This window comes from Prionailurus bengalensis, chromosome A1, assembly GCF_016509475.1.
Source record: "Prionailurus bengalensis isolate Pbe53 chromosome A1, Fcat_Pben_1.1_paternal_pri, whole genome shotgun sequence".
NCBI classification, from domain to species: domain Eukaryota; kingdom Metazoa; phylum Chordata; class Mammalia; order Carnivora; family Felidae; genus Prionailurus; species Prionailurus bengalensis.
The window spans coordinates 157527084-157545189 of NC_057343.1; the positions used below are offsets into that span (position 1 = coordinate 157527084).

At 39.4% G+C, this 18106-nt stretch overlaps 1 protein-coding gene across 4 annotated transcripts in view; it reads right to left on the reverse strand.

Moving 5' to 3' along the window:
* Positions 1 to 18106, reverse strand: part of MCTP1 (multiple C2 and transmembrane domain containing 1) — a 531752-nt gene that overhangs the window by 83394 nt on the left and 430252 nt on the right. For all 4 annotated transcript variants that reach the window (XM_043593772.1, XM_043593790.1, XM_043593780.1 and 1 more), the window contains one exon: positions 11546 to 11665. In XM_043593772.1, coding sequence (XP_043449707.1) covers positions 11546 to 11665 — 120 coding nt within the window. The remainder of the gene's footprint in view (positions 1 to 11545; positions 11666 to 18106) is intronic.

Below are 18106 nucleotides of genomic sequence, written 5' to 3' on the forward strand. Positions count from 1 at the left end.
TTAAAAGGGAACTCTTCAAGAGAAGAAGTGACATACAATGTTTAAACCCTCATTATAGCCACCCTGGTTTGTCCTGTTTTCCACATGGTCAGGTGCCTAGTTGTCATTTATTGTGTCCTCAGTATAAGACAGTAAGTTGTCTCTTCAATCCTCACAAGACCTCAACAAGATGGGTATTATCCCTCTTGTTGATGAGGAAACTGCAGCTCATGGGAATGAGTAAATTTGTACAGCCAACAAGGGGGAAGGTCTTGAGCTAAATCCAGGTCTTCCTAATTTCAAAATTTGGTCTTTTAACCTCAACCACCTGGAAATGAGTAGTGGCTACACTCATTTTTAAGATGTTTTTGATGCTGCCTGTGGGAGTGTCGCTCAGTTGGAAATTCGTTTAGATAAACTGACTTTCTTCCATTTAAGCATGCTACCAAAATATTTGGCTATTTAAAAAAACAAATGGCAAGGTACGATAGTTATTTTTTCTCGCATGATGAAATGAATTCAGTAACAGATGACGGAAAATGCCCTTGAAGGGATATTTTAGTTTGGTTACCTACATGTACCATTACAGTTCTATGTACAAGATGGTGGAAAGGCTTTAAGTCTGCACGCCCTTGATAAATGTGTATCATATAACACTAAAAAAATTATGAATATAAAATGCTCAGAATTATTGGACCCCTATAATAGTTCTGAGTTACAAACATTTTCCACAAGCAGATAAAGACATACCATTTGGTTTCTACTTTTAGTTTGTTAATTGAAGTCTTGCACTTTCTTGTCACCTTTCCGAACCAGGACAATAAATCTCCACAAATATCACAGGAAACCCTGTGCCAACACCACCACTACGAAGGGTATAATGATCAGGACTAGCAATGCAAACTAGTCAAGGGATCATGAGTCAGCTACACTACAAAGTGCTTCTGTTGACTGTATATCCTACCTCCCTCACCATAATGTTCCAAGGAGTTTTGGCTAGGTACAAGGAGATGGCAAAATCATTCACAAAGAACAAACAGGCTACCACTAAAAAGAGGGACAGGGAGAATAACATATCCACCCTGGGAACTGAGACCCAAACTGTGAGTATCCTTTTTTCTTCTTTCCTTCAGCTCCCTCTTCAATTAGAGAAATGACAAAACTGTGGGGGAAGACCTTTTGGAAGAACAAAGGTAATAAAAACATTTGGTTGACATACAGGTAAACGCCTGGGTTGGACACTTTGGAGAACCACCTAGGTAATGAGTTCTTTGGATCTACGGGAGGCTTTGAAGGGAGTTTAGAAAGTTGGATTTTCAAGGAGTTTCTGAGACACCAGGGGTGATTTGGGGCCCAAGTAAGAGAAAATCCATTATTTATGGGGGCAAGATACTCAGGTTTATTTCAAGGTTGTCAAGACAATTCATTTAGTGGAAAAGGAGCTAGCTTTCAGGGAAGAATCCTCTAGAAGAATGAAGCTCCCCTCTTTATCTCTCACATGCGTCTTTGGAGAATCTGAACAAGGTGGGAAGGATTCAGGCAAGATACGAGAGTAACTACAAGCATCCTCTATGGCAGCTACCGCTAACTTTAATTCTACCTTTCTTCTGAGTCTTAACAGATCCAAACCAACAAGTATGCCTTCCAGTGAGGGGAATCTTTAGTAAATTGACTTTTAAAAATAGAAATGTTTTCCTTTACATCTTTCTCTGTATGAACTGAGATGTCACGTACAGGTAACACTCATCTTCTACCGTTCTATAATTTTATCTTTCCAATTTGAAGTTTTGCTACAGTCTGAGAATAGAGTAGAAAGACAGCCAATATACTGAAGAAGTATTAAAGGCAAACATGGAGTTAGTGAAAGGGACAGACTGAAGGGTGGAATAAGAACTGTGGTCACAGATGAGCAGACCCCTTTTCTTTACATATGCAGCACATGCGCATACATCTGGTGTGATCTAAACCCCTTTTGGTTGCACACCCTGCAAATCATATACACACCCCTATTATTGCATCTATTATATTCATGTACTTGACTTAGTTGTTTGTTTCTCTCATTAGACCACAAACTGTCCTGGGAAGGGACCCTCTCTTAATCATCTTTGAACAACAGCTAGTGACACGCCTGTAGATGTTTAATAAACTTTTGTTGAATGGAAATAGTCCTGCATAAAAATTAGACAATTTTTGGGGTGCCTAGGTGGCTCAGTCAGTTGAGCGTCTGACTTCGGCTGAGGTCATCATCTCGCGGTTTGTGGGTTTGAGCCTGGCATTGGGCTCTGTGTTGACAGCTCAGAGTCTGGAGCCTGTTTCAGATTCTGTGTCTCCCTCTCTCTCTGTCCCTCTCCTGCTTGTATTCTGTCTGTCTGTCTCTCTCTCAACAATAAATAAACATTAAAAGGGGTGCTTTGATGGCTCAGTTGGTTAAGCGTCCAACTTCGACTCAGGTCATTATCTCACAGTTCATGGGTTTGAGCCCGGCATTAGGTTCTGTGCTGACAGCTCAGATCCTGGAGCCTACTTCAGATTCTGTGTCTCCCTCTCTCTCTGCTCGTCCCCCATTCATGCTCTTTCTCTGTTTCTCAAAAATATATAAATGCTAAAAATTTTTTAAGTGAATAAACATTAAATAATTTTTTAAATCAAAAATATTAGACAATTTTTGACCCAGAAAGAAAAGAGTAAAATATTTATACATTCATCAAATATTTTTTTTTCAACGTTTATTTATTTTTTTGGGACAGAGAGAGACAGAGCATGACGGGGGAGGGGCAGAGAGAGAGGGAGACACAGAATCGGAAACAGGCTCCAGGCTCTGAGCCATCAACCCAGAGCCCAACGCGGGGTTCGAACTCACGGACCGCGAGATCGTGACCTGGCTGAAGTCGGACGCTTAACCGACTGTGCCACCCAGGCGCCCCTACATTCATCAAATATTTTTTGAGCAACTGCTACACTTCTGTGTCTGAGACATCTTGCTCTGTTCTGGGAGTAAATACAAAAACGTAAGATACAATGAGAACAATTTTGACCTGGTGATAAAGACCCACAGTGAGGTGACTATTGCAATATAGTGAGACAGGTATGGGATCTCAGAGGGGTCAGTTCACTTATCTTCTTGGTATGACTTGGTAGGGGCACACTGGTGGTAGGGGGAGAGAGTGAGAAAGTCAGGGATGATTTAGTAGAGAAAATGATAAAGATGTGAGGTGGTTACCCAGGAACATATACATGAAATATTAAAATCTTACTGGGTGGCAAAATAGTATTAACTGCCAAAATACTTAAAATGTACACAGACTTTGACCCAGAAATTCTCCTATGACAATAGTCCTAAAGGGCATTACCAGAGACCTGACCAAAGATTTGGTTAGAATTTTATTTACAGCATTAATTGAGATGGAAGAAATATCTGAAATACTTCTAAAAGGAGTGTTTAAGAAAAAATTATTCATATGGTGAAAATTATGTAGCTAATAATAATCATGGGGTTTTCCACTGATTTAAAGGATCCTCTGGATATGCTGCTGATATAAAAAGTAGATGTACTGGGGCACCTGGTTGGTTCAGTCCATTAAGCGTCCAACTTGATTTTGGCTGGGGTCATGATCTTGGGTCATGGTCTCATGGCTTCATGGGTTCGAGCCCTTCTTTGGGCTCTGTGTTGAAAACGCCAAGTCTGCTTAGGATTCTCTTCCTCCTCTCTGTCTGCCCCTCCCTTGTTTGTATGCACTCACTCTCTCTTTCTCTCTCCCTCTCTCTCAAAATAAATATTTAAAAAGTAAATGTAAAAGTAGGTGTACTAACTGTGCATGTAAGGTGATCCAATTTTTGTAAATGACATGCCAATGCCATGAATATATTATTTTTAAGGAAAGAGTAGAACGCATAGAGAGAATGTATCACTATTTGGGAAACCACAAATACACTCTGCTCCAGACATCACTGCTTCCAATGCAGCTGCTATCCTGGCCATGCTCAGTCCTAGTCTTCTGCATCCACCACCCCTCAAAGCTTCCTTTTTCCCCAAGGTGGGAAGCAGCAACAGGAGCAGTATGCTGCTACTCCTTCTCCTCCTCCTCCCCGCCCCCTTCCTCTCCTCCCCTGCCTTCTCCACCTACCCCCTCCCTGTCCCCTGGTGAGCGCACAAGGCCTCGACCAGCTGCTGCCTGCTGGTCAACTCCAAGAAGGTCCCTCCAAGTTCCTGGTGCAGCTCGAGGAGGAGCCTCTGAGGCAGACCCAGAATAAGGTGCTGGGGAGACCCGGCTTCAGTGGCTGCAGCGCCACCATGTAGCACACTTGGACCTCAAGCCCTTCACATGTGGCTCCTTTGGCAAGCACTTCAAGAGCTCCAGCCACCTGTCACGTAATCACACCACAAACTGTGCCAGGGGTGGCTGGCTACACGTACGCCCCCCAGAAGCATGTGTGGCTTCCAGGACAACTTGAGCCTGGTGCAGCACATGTGCTTCCACAAAGTTCGAGATCTGGCCTGCTCTGCTCCTCCCTGGGCCACCATGTTTGTCTCACACAAATTTACCGGCTTTGCAGATGTTACCTGCTTCCCCTGGGTAACCCAGGTACCCATCTACATGATGAGAAAGGCATCATTCCTTCCTTCCCCCTGCTTCTTACTAGGCTACACGGACAAAGTTGCTGCCCTCTGGGGGCCTGCTGAATGGGCGCCCGTGGAATGCAAGTAGAGAACAACAGAATCCTGGCCTGGGAGCCAGTTAGAACCGTGTTCTGGTCCAGCCTCAACGTGGGAGCCTTTGCAAGCAGCAAAACCTTGGTTTCCTGCACTCCCAAGTGGTGAAACATTGTTTTGTGGGTAAAAGAAATGACAAAAGAGCAGGGGCACTGCCTGGTTCATGTTTGTAACTCCCTCTTCCACCCAGTACCCTCACCCTTTGTTCAATAAACATTCTGCATTTGGAAACAAAAACAAAAACAAAAAACATACAAACAAACAATTCTGCTGGAATTCGGGGGAGACAGAACTGAAGGTATGGTTGAATGGGGCCTGCCTGTGAGGGGATCTTCCACAACATGCTTGAAGATGTTGGAGAAAGACCAAAGCGGCCCGAAAATCAGAAGTTTGTCTCAGAAGGGCTCATCTTCCTAAAGGTCTTGAGGTAAGAATTCAAGGTGTAGTTGGGATAAAGCTGCCAGATAAACACAGAACATCTAGTTACATCGGAATTTCAGATAAATAATGAATACTATTTTAGGATAAATATCTCTGTTTATCTCAAATTTCAATTTAACTGGGCATCTGTGTATCTACTGGATAACTCTGGCAACCTTAAATTGGGGGTGAATTCAGAGAGCTTTAGGGGCTAGAGTTTGAGAGAAATCTGCGGGGTACAGGCCTTGGCATCTACTGAGACTGAGGGGATAAGAGCATGGTGGTGAGGTGGGGGGCATTTGAGCAGTGTGGAAAAATTGTAGGAATCTATTGGTCAGTGTCCAGAGCCTGATGAGGTGACGATCATTGATGATCACTGGTGTATGGGGACACCAATCTGTCCGGCGACTGATTATCTGGCACAGCTAAGCAGTTGATGAACAGCTTTGAGGGCAGTCATAGGGGATAAACTTTTCTACTGACATCTGATTGGCTGTTTGGTTTCTACTTTTTTTTTTTTTTTAATGTTAGTGACTGTGTTGGGAAACTAAAGGTCTGGTTCTTTTCATGGTCCTTCTCAGATTTTTGCAAGCTGGTGACCTTCTGAAAAAATTGAGAAAATTGCTGTTGAAATAAGCAGGAAGAAGAAAAAACTGATCATCCATTTTTAGATGTGTTTACAGGCTGTATGACTCAGTGCTGCTTCTGTTAAGAGCAAGTATGTGGTCTTTTTTGGTACTGAGATGCAAACAGAGGAGGCTTGTGGTCTATGCTACTTTCCGTGAATGATAAAGTACTGAAGCAGAGAAGGTCTAACTGTACATTCAAAGTGCTTTGCTTATGGAGTCCTCTCTTCTCAGCCCGCTTTGGCCAGCCTCTTTAGATTCTGTTAGGAATATCTCACTTGTTCAATACTCTACTTATTCAAATATTACACCATGGACTTCTTTGCAGCTGGCTGAGAAAAGGACAAATGTATTTGGTTTACAGGAATTCAGGTCAAATAAGCAAATGTTTCTTTGCTGGCTTGTATTTGGTGGACCATCCCAAGTTGTCCAACCACCGGCATTTCTAGCAACAAAGACAATTCTCTCTCCATAAGCTTTATTTCTATAAATAAGTGCTCTGGGTTTAATGGGAACAGATCCAACAAGAAATAATAGTATGATTCTAAAGGGGAAAAGCAGAATTGAGGGCTTTGCCATTTAAGGAAGCTAACAAAACATTTCAGCATTTACTAAAGTATTTTAGCAAGGCAGAATTTGGCTCAATTTGTGTCACAGTCACATCATGAATCAGAGAATGATTTCATTGATTTACCCTACTCTTTAGTCTTTTAATGCCTCCATTGATTAGGCAACTGAGATTGCTACGTGGGAGGAGTATCATGACAGTACAAATGAATGTTCTTTTAAAGTGTAATTAAAAAACACCTCTTGAAGAATTTTTGTATATCAAGAACATTAAAAGTCTTTTAATCACTAATTCTCATCTCTGGTTTACTCTTCCCATCCATGTTCATCTGGGTGGATTGAAGGTGGTCCTACAGGTCATGAACAATTTTGAAATCAGTGGGGTCACCTGGGATCAAACAGGGACCAACACCAATTTTTGAGAGGTCACGGGGAACCTCATAAGAAGGATTCGGGGGGATACTTGATTCCATATAAGGCTCTGGACACTTAGAAAGTAAGCCCTTGGGAAGAGCATGTCCAAGAATATACCATGGAAATAGCCTGGGACTTTAGAACAGGGTACACTCTAGGTTCCTATCTCACTTACTCTATGGAGTTCATTATTTATCTTCTTAGATTTTGAATTTCCTTATTTGTAAAATGATGATAAAACCATTTAGAGTAATTTACTTGATAAAGTTATTATAAAGAATTAAAAGAGATAGTGTGTATAAAAAGGCTTAGCAGGATACCTGATACATAGAAGTTGCTTAATAAATAACTGTTCCATTTCCCTGAAGAGAAGGAGGATATGGAGGCGAAGTGGGGAAAATGAAGGTTTTCCATCAATCTGCATGCTTGAAGGTGGAATTCATACTGCTGGCTTTTCTACTGTTTTTTAATGTTTATTAATTTGAGAGAGAGAGAGAGAGAGAGAGAGAGAGAGAGAGAAAGAGAGAGAGAGAGAGAGACAGACCATGAGCAGGGGGGAGGCAAAGAGAGAAGAAAAGAGAGAGAATCCCAAGCAGGCTCTGTGCTGTCAGCACAGAGTCCAATGCAGGGCTCGAACTCATGAATTGTGAGATCATGACCTGAGCAGAAATCAAGAGTTGGATGCTCAATCAACTGAGCCACTCAGGTGCCCTGCTACTGGCTTTTTTAAAGCTCAAGGGAGAAACTTGCTCTAAAGGTATCCAGGGAGACATGAGATGTATCAAAATACAGTCTCAAGAGTAATGCACTTGACTGGTGATTAGAGGTAAAAACTTCAGACAGATTGACAGACTCTAATACCCATTCTGCTACTTTCCAACTGTATGCCTGTTCTGTGTCCCTTTGGGTAAGCTGGCTGGTTTCTCTGTATGTAAAGTACTAATAATGAAACCTATGCCTCACAAGGTGCAAGAGACCGCTGATTTGCTTGACCAACCCAGGTCTTTCCTTCTCTGAGACTTGATTCCCTTCTCTCAAGGAAGGGCTCTTATGGCCATGCTTATTCTACATGAGAATGTTCCCTTGCTTACCACAGAGGAAGAGACCACCAGTTGGCACTTAGGATGACCCAACCCACTGGCTAGGCAGATATAATCAGCTTTTCTCTCCTGGGGGTGAGATGAAGGACATGAGGAAAGAATGTGCCTAACATGGTGCCCAGGGCGTAATGAGCATGTAGTAGTGTTTAAGCCCCAAGTAAAGGCAACTTCCTGGCATCTACTCTTTAACTTAGAAATTTCGGTCTACAGTAACTATAATGTGGGTAGTTGGGACAAGCCTAATGGGCGCTGCAGGAGGGACTTTTCCTCAGGGTTTGGAGTGACAGCTCAAACCAAGACAAGTATGACATTCCTGTCTTTATATCCCCTTCATTGCTGAGACATATCTGAATGAAGCATGTATTTATTCAACAGGTTTTTTTTTTCTGGAAAAGCCTAACAATTCTCATGCCAGAAATTTTAATGTCATGGTCTGAGTGTAGGTAGACTCAGATGTAGGACTGCTTATTTTTAACAAGTCCAATTGGGAACCAGCAGAGGTGAAATACCACTTCTAACCACGCCTCTTTCTCATATGCACCTCTGAGCCTACAGCATTAGCCTCAGGAACGGCTGTTTCCTTACCCTGTTCTCAAAGGGTTCAGCTCATTAAATGCAGCAAAACTTACTCGGCAAGGATTACATCTCATTTTTCTCATTAAACTAGAACAGGCACCACGGTAGAGAAAAGATAGGGGGTTTTAGCTCCTACAATTTTAAGCATCCAAGAAAGGAAATGGTCTCCTTAATAAACAATAAACACACAAAGAAATCCTTTCCTATTTTGGTAATAATCTCAACTATCAACCCATATGGTGAGGACAGAATTTTTACCCATTGATGCACTTTTCATCTCTCACAGTATTTATTTTCTTTTTTTTTCAACTTCTTATATCATGGAAATGATACTTCGGTTTTTCTCTTGCATACAAAGCTCAAGGTCAGTTTGATTTGTTTTCCTTTTATAATTTTCATCCTGATTGAATTTTCTCAGCTGAATGTACAAATGATGTTTTTTTTTTTAATGACAGAAAATTTGCCAGCCCACCCACCCTCCTTCTTCCTCCTCTCTCTCTGTCTCCGTCTCTGTCTGTCTCTCTCTCAAAACAGAAAGGTTTCTAGAATCACACAGTGGTGTGGTTAATAAGGACTCAGGGCAAAATACCTTCCTCCAGTGCTATGCACTATGCAGTAGAGTCAGTTAGGCAGAGCACGGCAGCCCCTACAGACACTTTCCCTTGATTTACATATATGTGTATGTATGTGTGTATGAACGTATATGTAAATGTACAGAAGTGTGTGTGTGTGTGTGTGTGTGTGTATGTGTGCATACGTGCATAAACCGTAAGCAGCAAGGTGTAATCTAGGTTTGTTTTCAAAAGGAGCAACCGGTACAAATGCACAGTTAGGTATGACAGAAGATACATAATTAGATTGGATTTAAAAATTACATAAAGTCTCAACGGAGCCACTGAGTAAAAAACTGAATGAAATGTTGTGATTGCTGCTCTGGCATCTAGGAAGACAAGAATATGTGGATAGTGTGTTTGGGCAAATAAAAAGCAGCTACTGAGAGTTATGGAGTGTAGCTGGCATTTCATGAAACTTGAAGGAATAAAATGTTTGTGGCTAAAGGGGAACTCCCTTAGAGAGATGTCTAAAACAAAAGATTTGGTAAATACAATATTGGAATTATATTTTGGGGGGAAAAGGGCAGTAGAGAAATTTACATAGTACTAACTTTTCAGTAGTCATAAAAATTCCTAGAGAATTGTAAACCCAAGAGGATACATGATAGACTACTATTTCCCCTGTAAAAGTGGACCTTTCCAGACAAGGCAGGTGTATTCTGGAGAAGATAACAAGCAAACTCTACACTTACAGAATTTTTCACTAAGAATACTCAAACCAATGACTAAATATTGAAGATAAGCCCCCTCATAGGATTAAGAAGCTGGAACTAAATTACCACTTTTTCCTATTTGCAAATAATCTTATTTGCAAATTTGTCTCAAGGCAACTGAATGAAAAATAGATATTCTTCTCTCTCGACAATCTCCCTGAAATAAACGCAACAAAAAAGCAATTGTCTGAGTGAGTCTCATTTCTTAAAGAAAACATCCTGGATTAATTGATAAAAGCACCTATTAGTCCCCATGACACCAATGCTTATGGCATTTGGGGCTTGTCTCTCAGTGTGAAATTTAAATATATATATATATATATCTCCATAAAATCCTTGCTAATAATAACTTCTCATCTGTTAATACTGCCTAACCATTAAAATCTCTGTTAACAATCTCATGTTTGGTTTGCTAAACCTTACAAAAAATGTTTTCAACACTTCAAGCTTGCAAAACACTTGCCAGAGAAAGTGGCAAGTACAAAGATGAACAAAGAGTCCCCTCCCTCAAACATACAGTCATGTGAGAGAAACAGAAATATATACAAATTAAACAGGAAAATAAACATGGTGTTTTGTTGGCAACTTTGCCATGTAGTAGATGGCTGTGCATCAGGATGTTTCTTTTACTTTGATGATAAAGAAAATTATCCTGAAGAAATTGGTTCTCCCTGTGTTACCATTTGAAGTGTGTTTTGCTTGAATTGTTTAAAAGGGAAATTGTTTTAGGTCACAGGTATGTTTTTGCAACCGTGATGATGCTATTATAATAAAGTATGACATAATGTTACTCAACTGATGATCAAACAATTTTGGTTCCTGTACCCTTATGGACATGGTAGATGGCAGCAACTCCTGACTGGAAATCAAATGTAGATTCTTAATGGCCAAAAAAAAAAAATCTATGTAATCTGATGAAGACAAACAGCTACCAAATAGATTCCCACATTTGAAAAACCTTTAAAGTCTTCTCAGTAACTATCTATAAAGTTATCAGATCGCAAATGTCCTATTTGGAGAAGACACCTCCCTCCATTCATTTACATATAGGAAAGCTTTTTGAAGTTGTATGTTCGCTAAGGGTATAGTGACTGAGATAATCTAAGGGGAATGAAAGTTGGCAGAACAACAGATATGATAATAATGTGGGGCTAGCTTTTGCTTCTCAGTCTAGAACTCTTTTTGAGAGAGAAGGCTGTCTCACAGACTCTAAAAACTTTCGAAAATGCCAGAGAGGGCAGGTGGGTTCAGTATAATTTTTCCTAGGTTAAAAGAAAGCTCTTTATCCTCTAGCTGGTAATTCTAATACAACCCTGACACAAAGAAAGATATTTGCTGTTGTTCAGTGAATGTTCATTGAATTAAGGTACTTTATGCACTTTTCCAGGCCAACAACCATCAATCATTCCTTCCTTCCAATGACAGACTACAGAGAAATGTCTTAAATAAAATACATTCGTTCGGTCTGATCATAAATAATTTCATGATATTATGTCTAAATTCGAGATTAAGACATAAAAACAAATAAGGAGAGCAAAAGAAATACTCGTTTGAAATAATCCATTTATAATTAAAAATCATAGCTCATTCTTTGGTGGGCTCTTGATTTTAGTTCCTACCAAGACAAGTCATGTTAGAAATAGGTGATACTTTTTATTCTGTTAGGACCAAAGAATTGTTAGTTTTGAACTGGTTAAAAATCTCATCCAAACGTGAGTATTTATAAACAGAATTTCTAGTTTGTAAAAATGAATCGATGTTGACCTTGTCAGAGCAACTCGGAATAAGAACAAAAACACATACGAATAAGAAAGTAGAAACTTACTGTATCACGTTGCCTGTTATCTTTCCCTGATATTATCAAGAAGTAGTTCCATGTCAATAGTAACAACAAAACCAGTGGTATCATGTAGAGCTCAAAGTTCCAGACAACAAAGAGGAAGAGCTGGAGGAGAAGGAGAGAAAAAAAGATGAGTCAACTCAGACTTTCATTAAATGGACTCTCTTATCCATACTCCACTTCAAAACCATAAAACTAAATGCTTCAGAATGGAAAGATGTATCCTGAAAACAAAGACTTGAGAACTTGTTAGGCATTTTTCTAAAAGCACAACTGACCCCTGGAAACTTACTGTTAAGATTTTGACTTTAATTTCTATGAAGGAAAACTGTTATCATTACACTGTCAATGAGGCGATTTTAATTTTTCTCCCCTAGTGAAATTATTGTTAGGTTGGACAAAATACAGTTAAAAAAAAAAGGCTGCCCAATGAGCTTCACTACATTGTCAGATACAGCCTCTATCTGCCTTGATGATAAATAATGAATCACTATTTAATATCATGGACTTTTAAAAAAAGTCTCACAATGCAACACGCTTCATAGGCAGATGAAAATACCAAGTCCGCACCCGAGAGCAAAGATCTCACATTATGAATAAAAGCACTGCTACCAAGAAGTGTAAAATAACCAGCACTGTGTACCAAGTGTGACTCGCCCTACCCACCTCACCACTCCCCACCCCCCAAGTCTTGTAATCCTGAAGAGATCATCTGAATTCTCTGGGTCTGTGGCTCTGGCTACCAAATAAGGCAACATTAAGTCAGATGATTTAGTGAAGGGAGTGAAGAGCTGGATTCTATTCCTAATGCTGACTAGTCCCATAACTTTTGGCACCACATGCATCCTCCTTTCAGGTTTTGCCCCTGTAAAATGGAGGTGATAAGAGTATTCACCCGAGAGGCTGTGACAATTACACAGTTGAGACGTGGTAAGAAGTTAACACACTGCTTGGTACCCAATAAGCTCTCAAACCCATTTGTATTATTGTGTAAATGTTTAGCAATACCTTCTGAAACTCATAAAGTCAACTATGGTCGACTAAAGTCCTCAGGTAGTACTTATTCTGTTACTGAGAAGTGGAAAGTCATCCTCCTGCTAAGGTTTAGTGGAACCATGGTATAAGTGGAGATTTGAGCCAGCTGGTTGGGGTAATACAGACATCTTGCATTCGACAGGCCAGAAGGGTTAGGAGCAATGCCCTAAGAACATTCCTGCCAGGCATGGCAGCATGGACCATTTGCAGCCTTCTCAGTAAACCTCAGCCAAGCATACAGCTTATTAAGATGGCAGAGAAAATGAAATTGTGTGGAGTGGTAGAGAACACCCTGTTTTTAATGTTTATTTATTTATTTTGAGAAAGAGAGAGAGAACGAGTGGGGGAGGGGTAGAGAGAGAGGGAGAGAGAATCTCAAGTAGTCTGTGCACTGTCAGCAAAGACTCATGGGGCTGAATCCCACAAACCTTGCGATCACGATCTGAGCAGAAATCAAGAGTCGGATGCTTAATCGACTGAGCCACCCAGGTGCCCCAAAGTGTTTTCATTTCTAAACACAGGACTATAGACCTTATAACCTTTAACATCCCTTTCCTAATATTTAAAATGACTTCATGACATTGTGCCATCTATTTTTTAGGTGATATTAAATTCTGAAAATTATATATTTTACTAAATAATTGGATATTTATAACCCACACCAATAAATAATGATTTAGTAACCCAAGAAATGAATCTTAGACAAAATTACATGGTAACTATAGATTCAAGTTCATGAATAAGAAAAATCTCAAATATATCAATGCATGAGACATAAGCCTTATCTTTTCTTTCATGAGAGAAGTAGAAGAATCTCCAGAAAAAGCAAATATTTCTATTTAAGTTTTGAAACTTATGCAATATATGTAAAGATGATACAAATTATAATTGATGGTTTTTATTATTCTATTAAAATATGTTTTTAAAAGATAATTCTTTATTCAGGAAATGAATTAAGGCAAATTTGATAGACATGAACACATGTAAAAGGGAAAATAATTTTTGGCTGGGATCCATATTAATTATTTACACATTTATTAGTAAAATTTAGGCTGTTACCAGAAAATATGCTCTTTAAGGATAAGGACTTTTTCTTTTTATTCCTTGTTCTATCCCCAGAGCATAGAACAGTGCTTGGGCACAGTAGGTGTTCAATAAATATATATTTGCTGAATATATGAATAAATGGGCATTAGGTTCCCAAGTCTTTTAAAAGAAGTCTACCTAATTATTGTTTAGTAAAAGTAGTATACAGCCACTATATAGCATCAAGTAACTTCATGAAAATGTATTCAGAATTACAACCTGGGGGGCACCTGGGTGGGTCAGTCCGTTAAGCATCTGACTTTGGCTCAGGATATGATCTCACAGTTGGTGGGTTTGAGCTCCACGTGGGGCTCTGTGCTGACAGCTCAGAGCCTGGAGCCTGCTTCAGATTCTGTGTGTCTCTCTCTGTCTCTGCCCCTCCCCCACTTGTACCCTTTCAAAAATAAACGTTACAAATAATTAAAAGAAAAAAGAATTATAACCTAGGATGCCACTAACTAGTTTCTCTCTGAGGCACATAAAGATTCTCTATCCATTCTGGCTATGCAGTCATAAACTTGACTTGGTGTGTTTTGGCCTCAGGGATGGGACTCAGATGATTCCACAGTTAACAGCACCAACTCTAATTATTTTAAATCTATTAAACGCATATATTCCATCTAGTAATGTCCACTCACTGGTGTTAGAGTTCTGATAGGTCACCCAGAATAATGTTACTTGGGACGCCTATGTCTCAGTGTTAGCTGGAGGACAGGTATTGCATAGAATAAGCTTTCTAGATGATAACTCAGTAATCAAGACACATATCATACCTTTTTCTTCTCTAGATTCAATGTTACTAGTTACTTAAAGCACCAGTCACAAGGTATGGTTCACTGGGCACATCTCCATTGTGGGCATAGTCCTCTCACCACATCCAAATCCATACAGCAAAAGCTTTCTTAAAATACAGCACTCCGGGGGTGCCTGGGTGGCTCAGTGGGTTAAATGTCTGACTTTGGTCCAGGTCATGATCTCACAATTTGCGAATTCAAGGCCCGCATCAGGCTCTCTGCTGACAGCATGGAGCCAGCTTCAGATCCTCTGTCTCCCTCTCTCTCTCCCTCAAAATTAAATAAACATTTAAAAAAATACAGTACTCAGAACTGTACGTGCCTAATTAATACCTATGGTATTTACATGCCCTACCAACATGGGCACCAGAACATAGGATGGGGAAAGATATAGAAGAGAAAAAAAATAAAGTAGAGTTTCATTAGTTTTATGGATCTTGGCAGTAGAAAAATAATCTTCTCTATTTTGCGTTAAGAATCTACGGGGCGCCTGGGTGGCGCAGTCGGTTAAGCGTCCGACTTCAGCCAGGTCATGATCTCGCGGTCCGTGAGTTCGAGCCCCGCGTCAGGCTCTGGGCTGATGGCTCAGAGCCTGGAGCCTGTTTCCGATTCTGTGTCTCCCTCTCTCTCTGCCCCTCCCCCGTTCATGCTCTGTCTCTCTCTGTCCCAAAAATAAATAAACGTTGAAAAAAAAAAGAATCTAATAGTTGGATGATTAGGTAAATCATCTGCTGTTGACAGTATCTTTTTGTTAAAAAATAACAAGGGAGCTCTGAATAAACTCTACATACAAAAGCATTCTTTTTTTCTTTCTCAGTATCTAACTGGAGATTTCAAAAGGTCAAAGACAAAAAGAACATAAATACAGATTAACAATAAAAGGTACTTATTGAATATTTCCTATGTTCTATGTAATAGTGCTCAAAATTAGGATACGACATGGTTTCTGGATTCAGATTGCTAGGAATCACTAAGAAAAAAAAAGCAACCAGTCACTATAATATTAGTGATCATTATAATACTTGTTAGCTGGAGAGCATCCTCTAATTAAGAGAGGCCTCAAGGGAGGAAAAGTGCCTTTTAGCTTCTTGTTTCCACACTCAAGCTTCGTCTCCCTGGGGCCTATCTGCACCGAGATTGATCCTCTCTTCTTTTCCTACAGAAAGCCAAGGTAACACTCAAGACCAGGTCCTCAGTGTCCTACTAGGGCAGTACAAGAAAAATGGCTGGGAAACCTCAGGAAAGCCAAGACCATACAGGATCTATCCTTGGTCCTGACTCCACTTATTCCTAAATTGGAGAGAAAAAAGTCAGATATCATAACAGGCCAAAATGGGATGGAAAAAGAAATCAAGGAATGATTAAAAAAAAAAATCTCTGACACATTCACAGAATATAAATACAAACCATAAAAGTCCTAACATCTATCCTGACCCATACTTCCAAAACCCAAACTGAACCTGGTCCAAATTGCTCACTCATAAATCATCACTAAATAAATGGTAGTTGTTTTAAGCTACTAATTATGAAGTGGTTTGTTATATAGCAAAAGCTAACTGATACACATCCTTTTTTCCAAGGAGACAATGGCGTATAATAAATATGGTATGGACTAGAAGACTGAAGAAGTGGTTTTAGTTCCATTTCTGCTATTTGACCACAGGACCTTGAGCAAATCAGTTTTTCTCTTCTATTTTATTCCATTATTTATAAAATGGAGATGGTAACACCTGCCTATTTCACAGGTTGGCTGTGGGGAACAACTCATGTAAAGTATGAGAAAACACTTTATCACAAAGTACTCAGTAAGTACAAGTGTTATCAACTCAATGCTTTTCCTATTTAAATTGTTTCTGCAAAATTCAAAGACTTTATAGACTAATCCTCCAAGAATGGCCAAAATAATAATTCCTCTTTGAGAAGTTATAGCAGATGGGGAGTGTTTCTTAGAGGGATTTGTGTTTGAAAGGCATTTGCTGGAAGGAAATCTTAAGTGTTAAACAGAGGGCTTGCAGTTAAAATTTTTGCTAATAGTTGAAACAAGAAAAATCCAAGTCTTTACATAAATTCATTATTTCTAGTAAATGACACTAGCATACATTGCAGATTGTGTGAAATCTAAACTCAAAACAATCAGGCTTTTAAATGTTAACCATTTTTAACAATCTCATGCCCCTTGATATAAAAGAATCTTGTTCTCAACTAGCAGTTTTGTGAATGTTAATTCCTGACCCTAATTTTTTTCACTTTTAAATCCATATACCTTTCATCTAAATCAATGTTGTCTTGCCTAGGATATTAGCATCAACATTACAGAATGCAACTACTTGGCGTCTATTTGGGCTAGGCTTTCTTTTTGTTTGTTTATTTTTAATTTGGGCCAGACTTTAAAAGTAACCTAAATTTTAATCATAAATATTCAGAATGTTTTTTTTTAAATCCATAACTTATGGAAAGGTAAATAATGTAATTTATTATCATTCGTGTCTTGTATCACATTACAAAAAAGAACTTTAGGGAAAAAGTCCTGAAAGGTAGGCAGAGAAGGCAGAAGATACTGTGTTATTTTGCAAATAGGTAGACTGAGGCTCAAGTTTGAGAATTGTCTAGGGACACCTGCTACTGAGAGGCAGAGCCAGGTCTTCTGACTCTCAATCCAGTGTGCTGCTTTTCCACCAATGCTCCATCGCCTCTAAGGTAAAGAATTTTATTGAATATTGATGGGCTACAGTTATCAATTATTTATTGACTGATCATTTAATTTGTAGACTTCCTGTATGTTTATTTCTTTCCTGACTCTTACTCTGGGATACCTACTTTTGTATTAGTGCAAAGAAATGGAACACCACTTCTTAGGTGTTCTGGTTAAAGGTTTCACACAGCAGAGAGGTCAAAAACTAATGGTCAAATGAGGTTTGGGGAGCCAATTTCATTCTTCCCCTTTCTCACTATCTTGCATGGTTCTGAATAATCAAGAGTTGGCTATTCACAAGCTTTTTTATTAAATGGGGTCTTCTTCTATCCAAAATGTTTAGAAGAGGTTAGCAAGGTGGCCATAAAGCCAGAGATTAGAAAAATGAATGAGCCGATTACATTTTTTCAGATTAAAAAAAGCCTTCCTTTTTCACATGAAGATTAAACAAACAAACAAAAACCCTTTTTACTAAGAAGCGAAGTGAAGGTGGGCTAAGGCTTTTTGCTCATATTTAAACAAGGCAAATTATATAAAGTAGAGGGAATAATTCAAAATACTAAGATTTTAGAGCAACACCATTTCTTAGGAGATGTAAGACATGCAGGATTTTTCTTTCTTTGAGCCTGGGGTCTTGAGAGTCCCAGGCAGGACAGGGCCATTCACATCATCCTATCAATTGATGCTCTCATTGAAGTGCACTGGAAGATGCCTGCATTCAATGATCATTCAGCGCAACACATGACAGTTCCCCTGGGGGAGCACACTTCAAAAAAATCATTTAAGTTGGAATATTGAATATCCTATTCTTTTGCAAACTACAGTATATTTTAAAAAGAAATCTCATCCAAAATGATTAACACTTCCTACTGTTCAGGAAAAAAGCCTGCCCTTTCAGACTAACAGCTGTGGATCATTAGCTCTCCAGTGATGAGATGT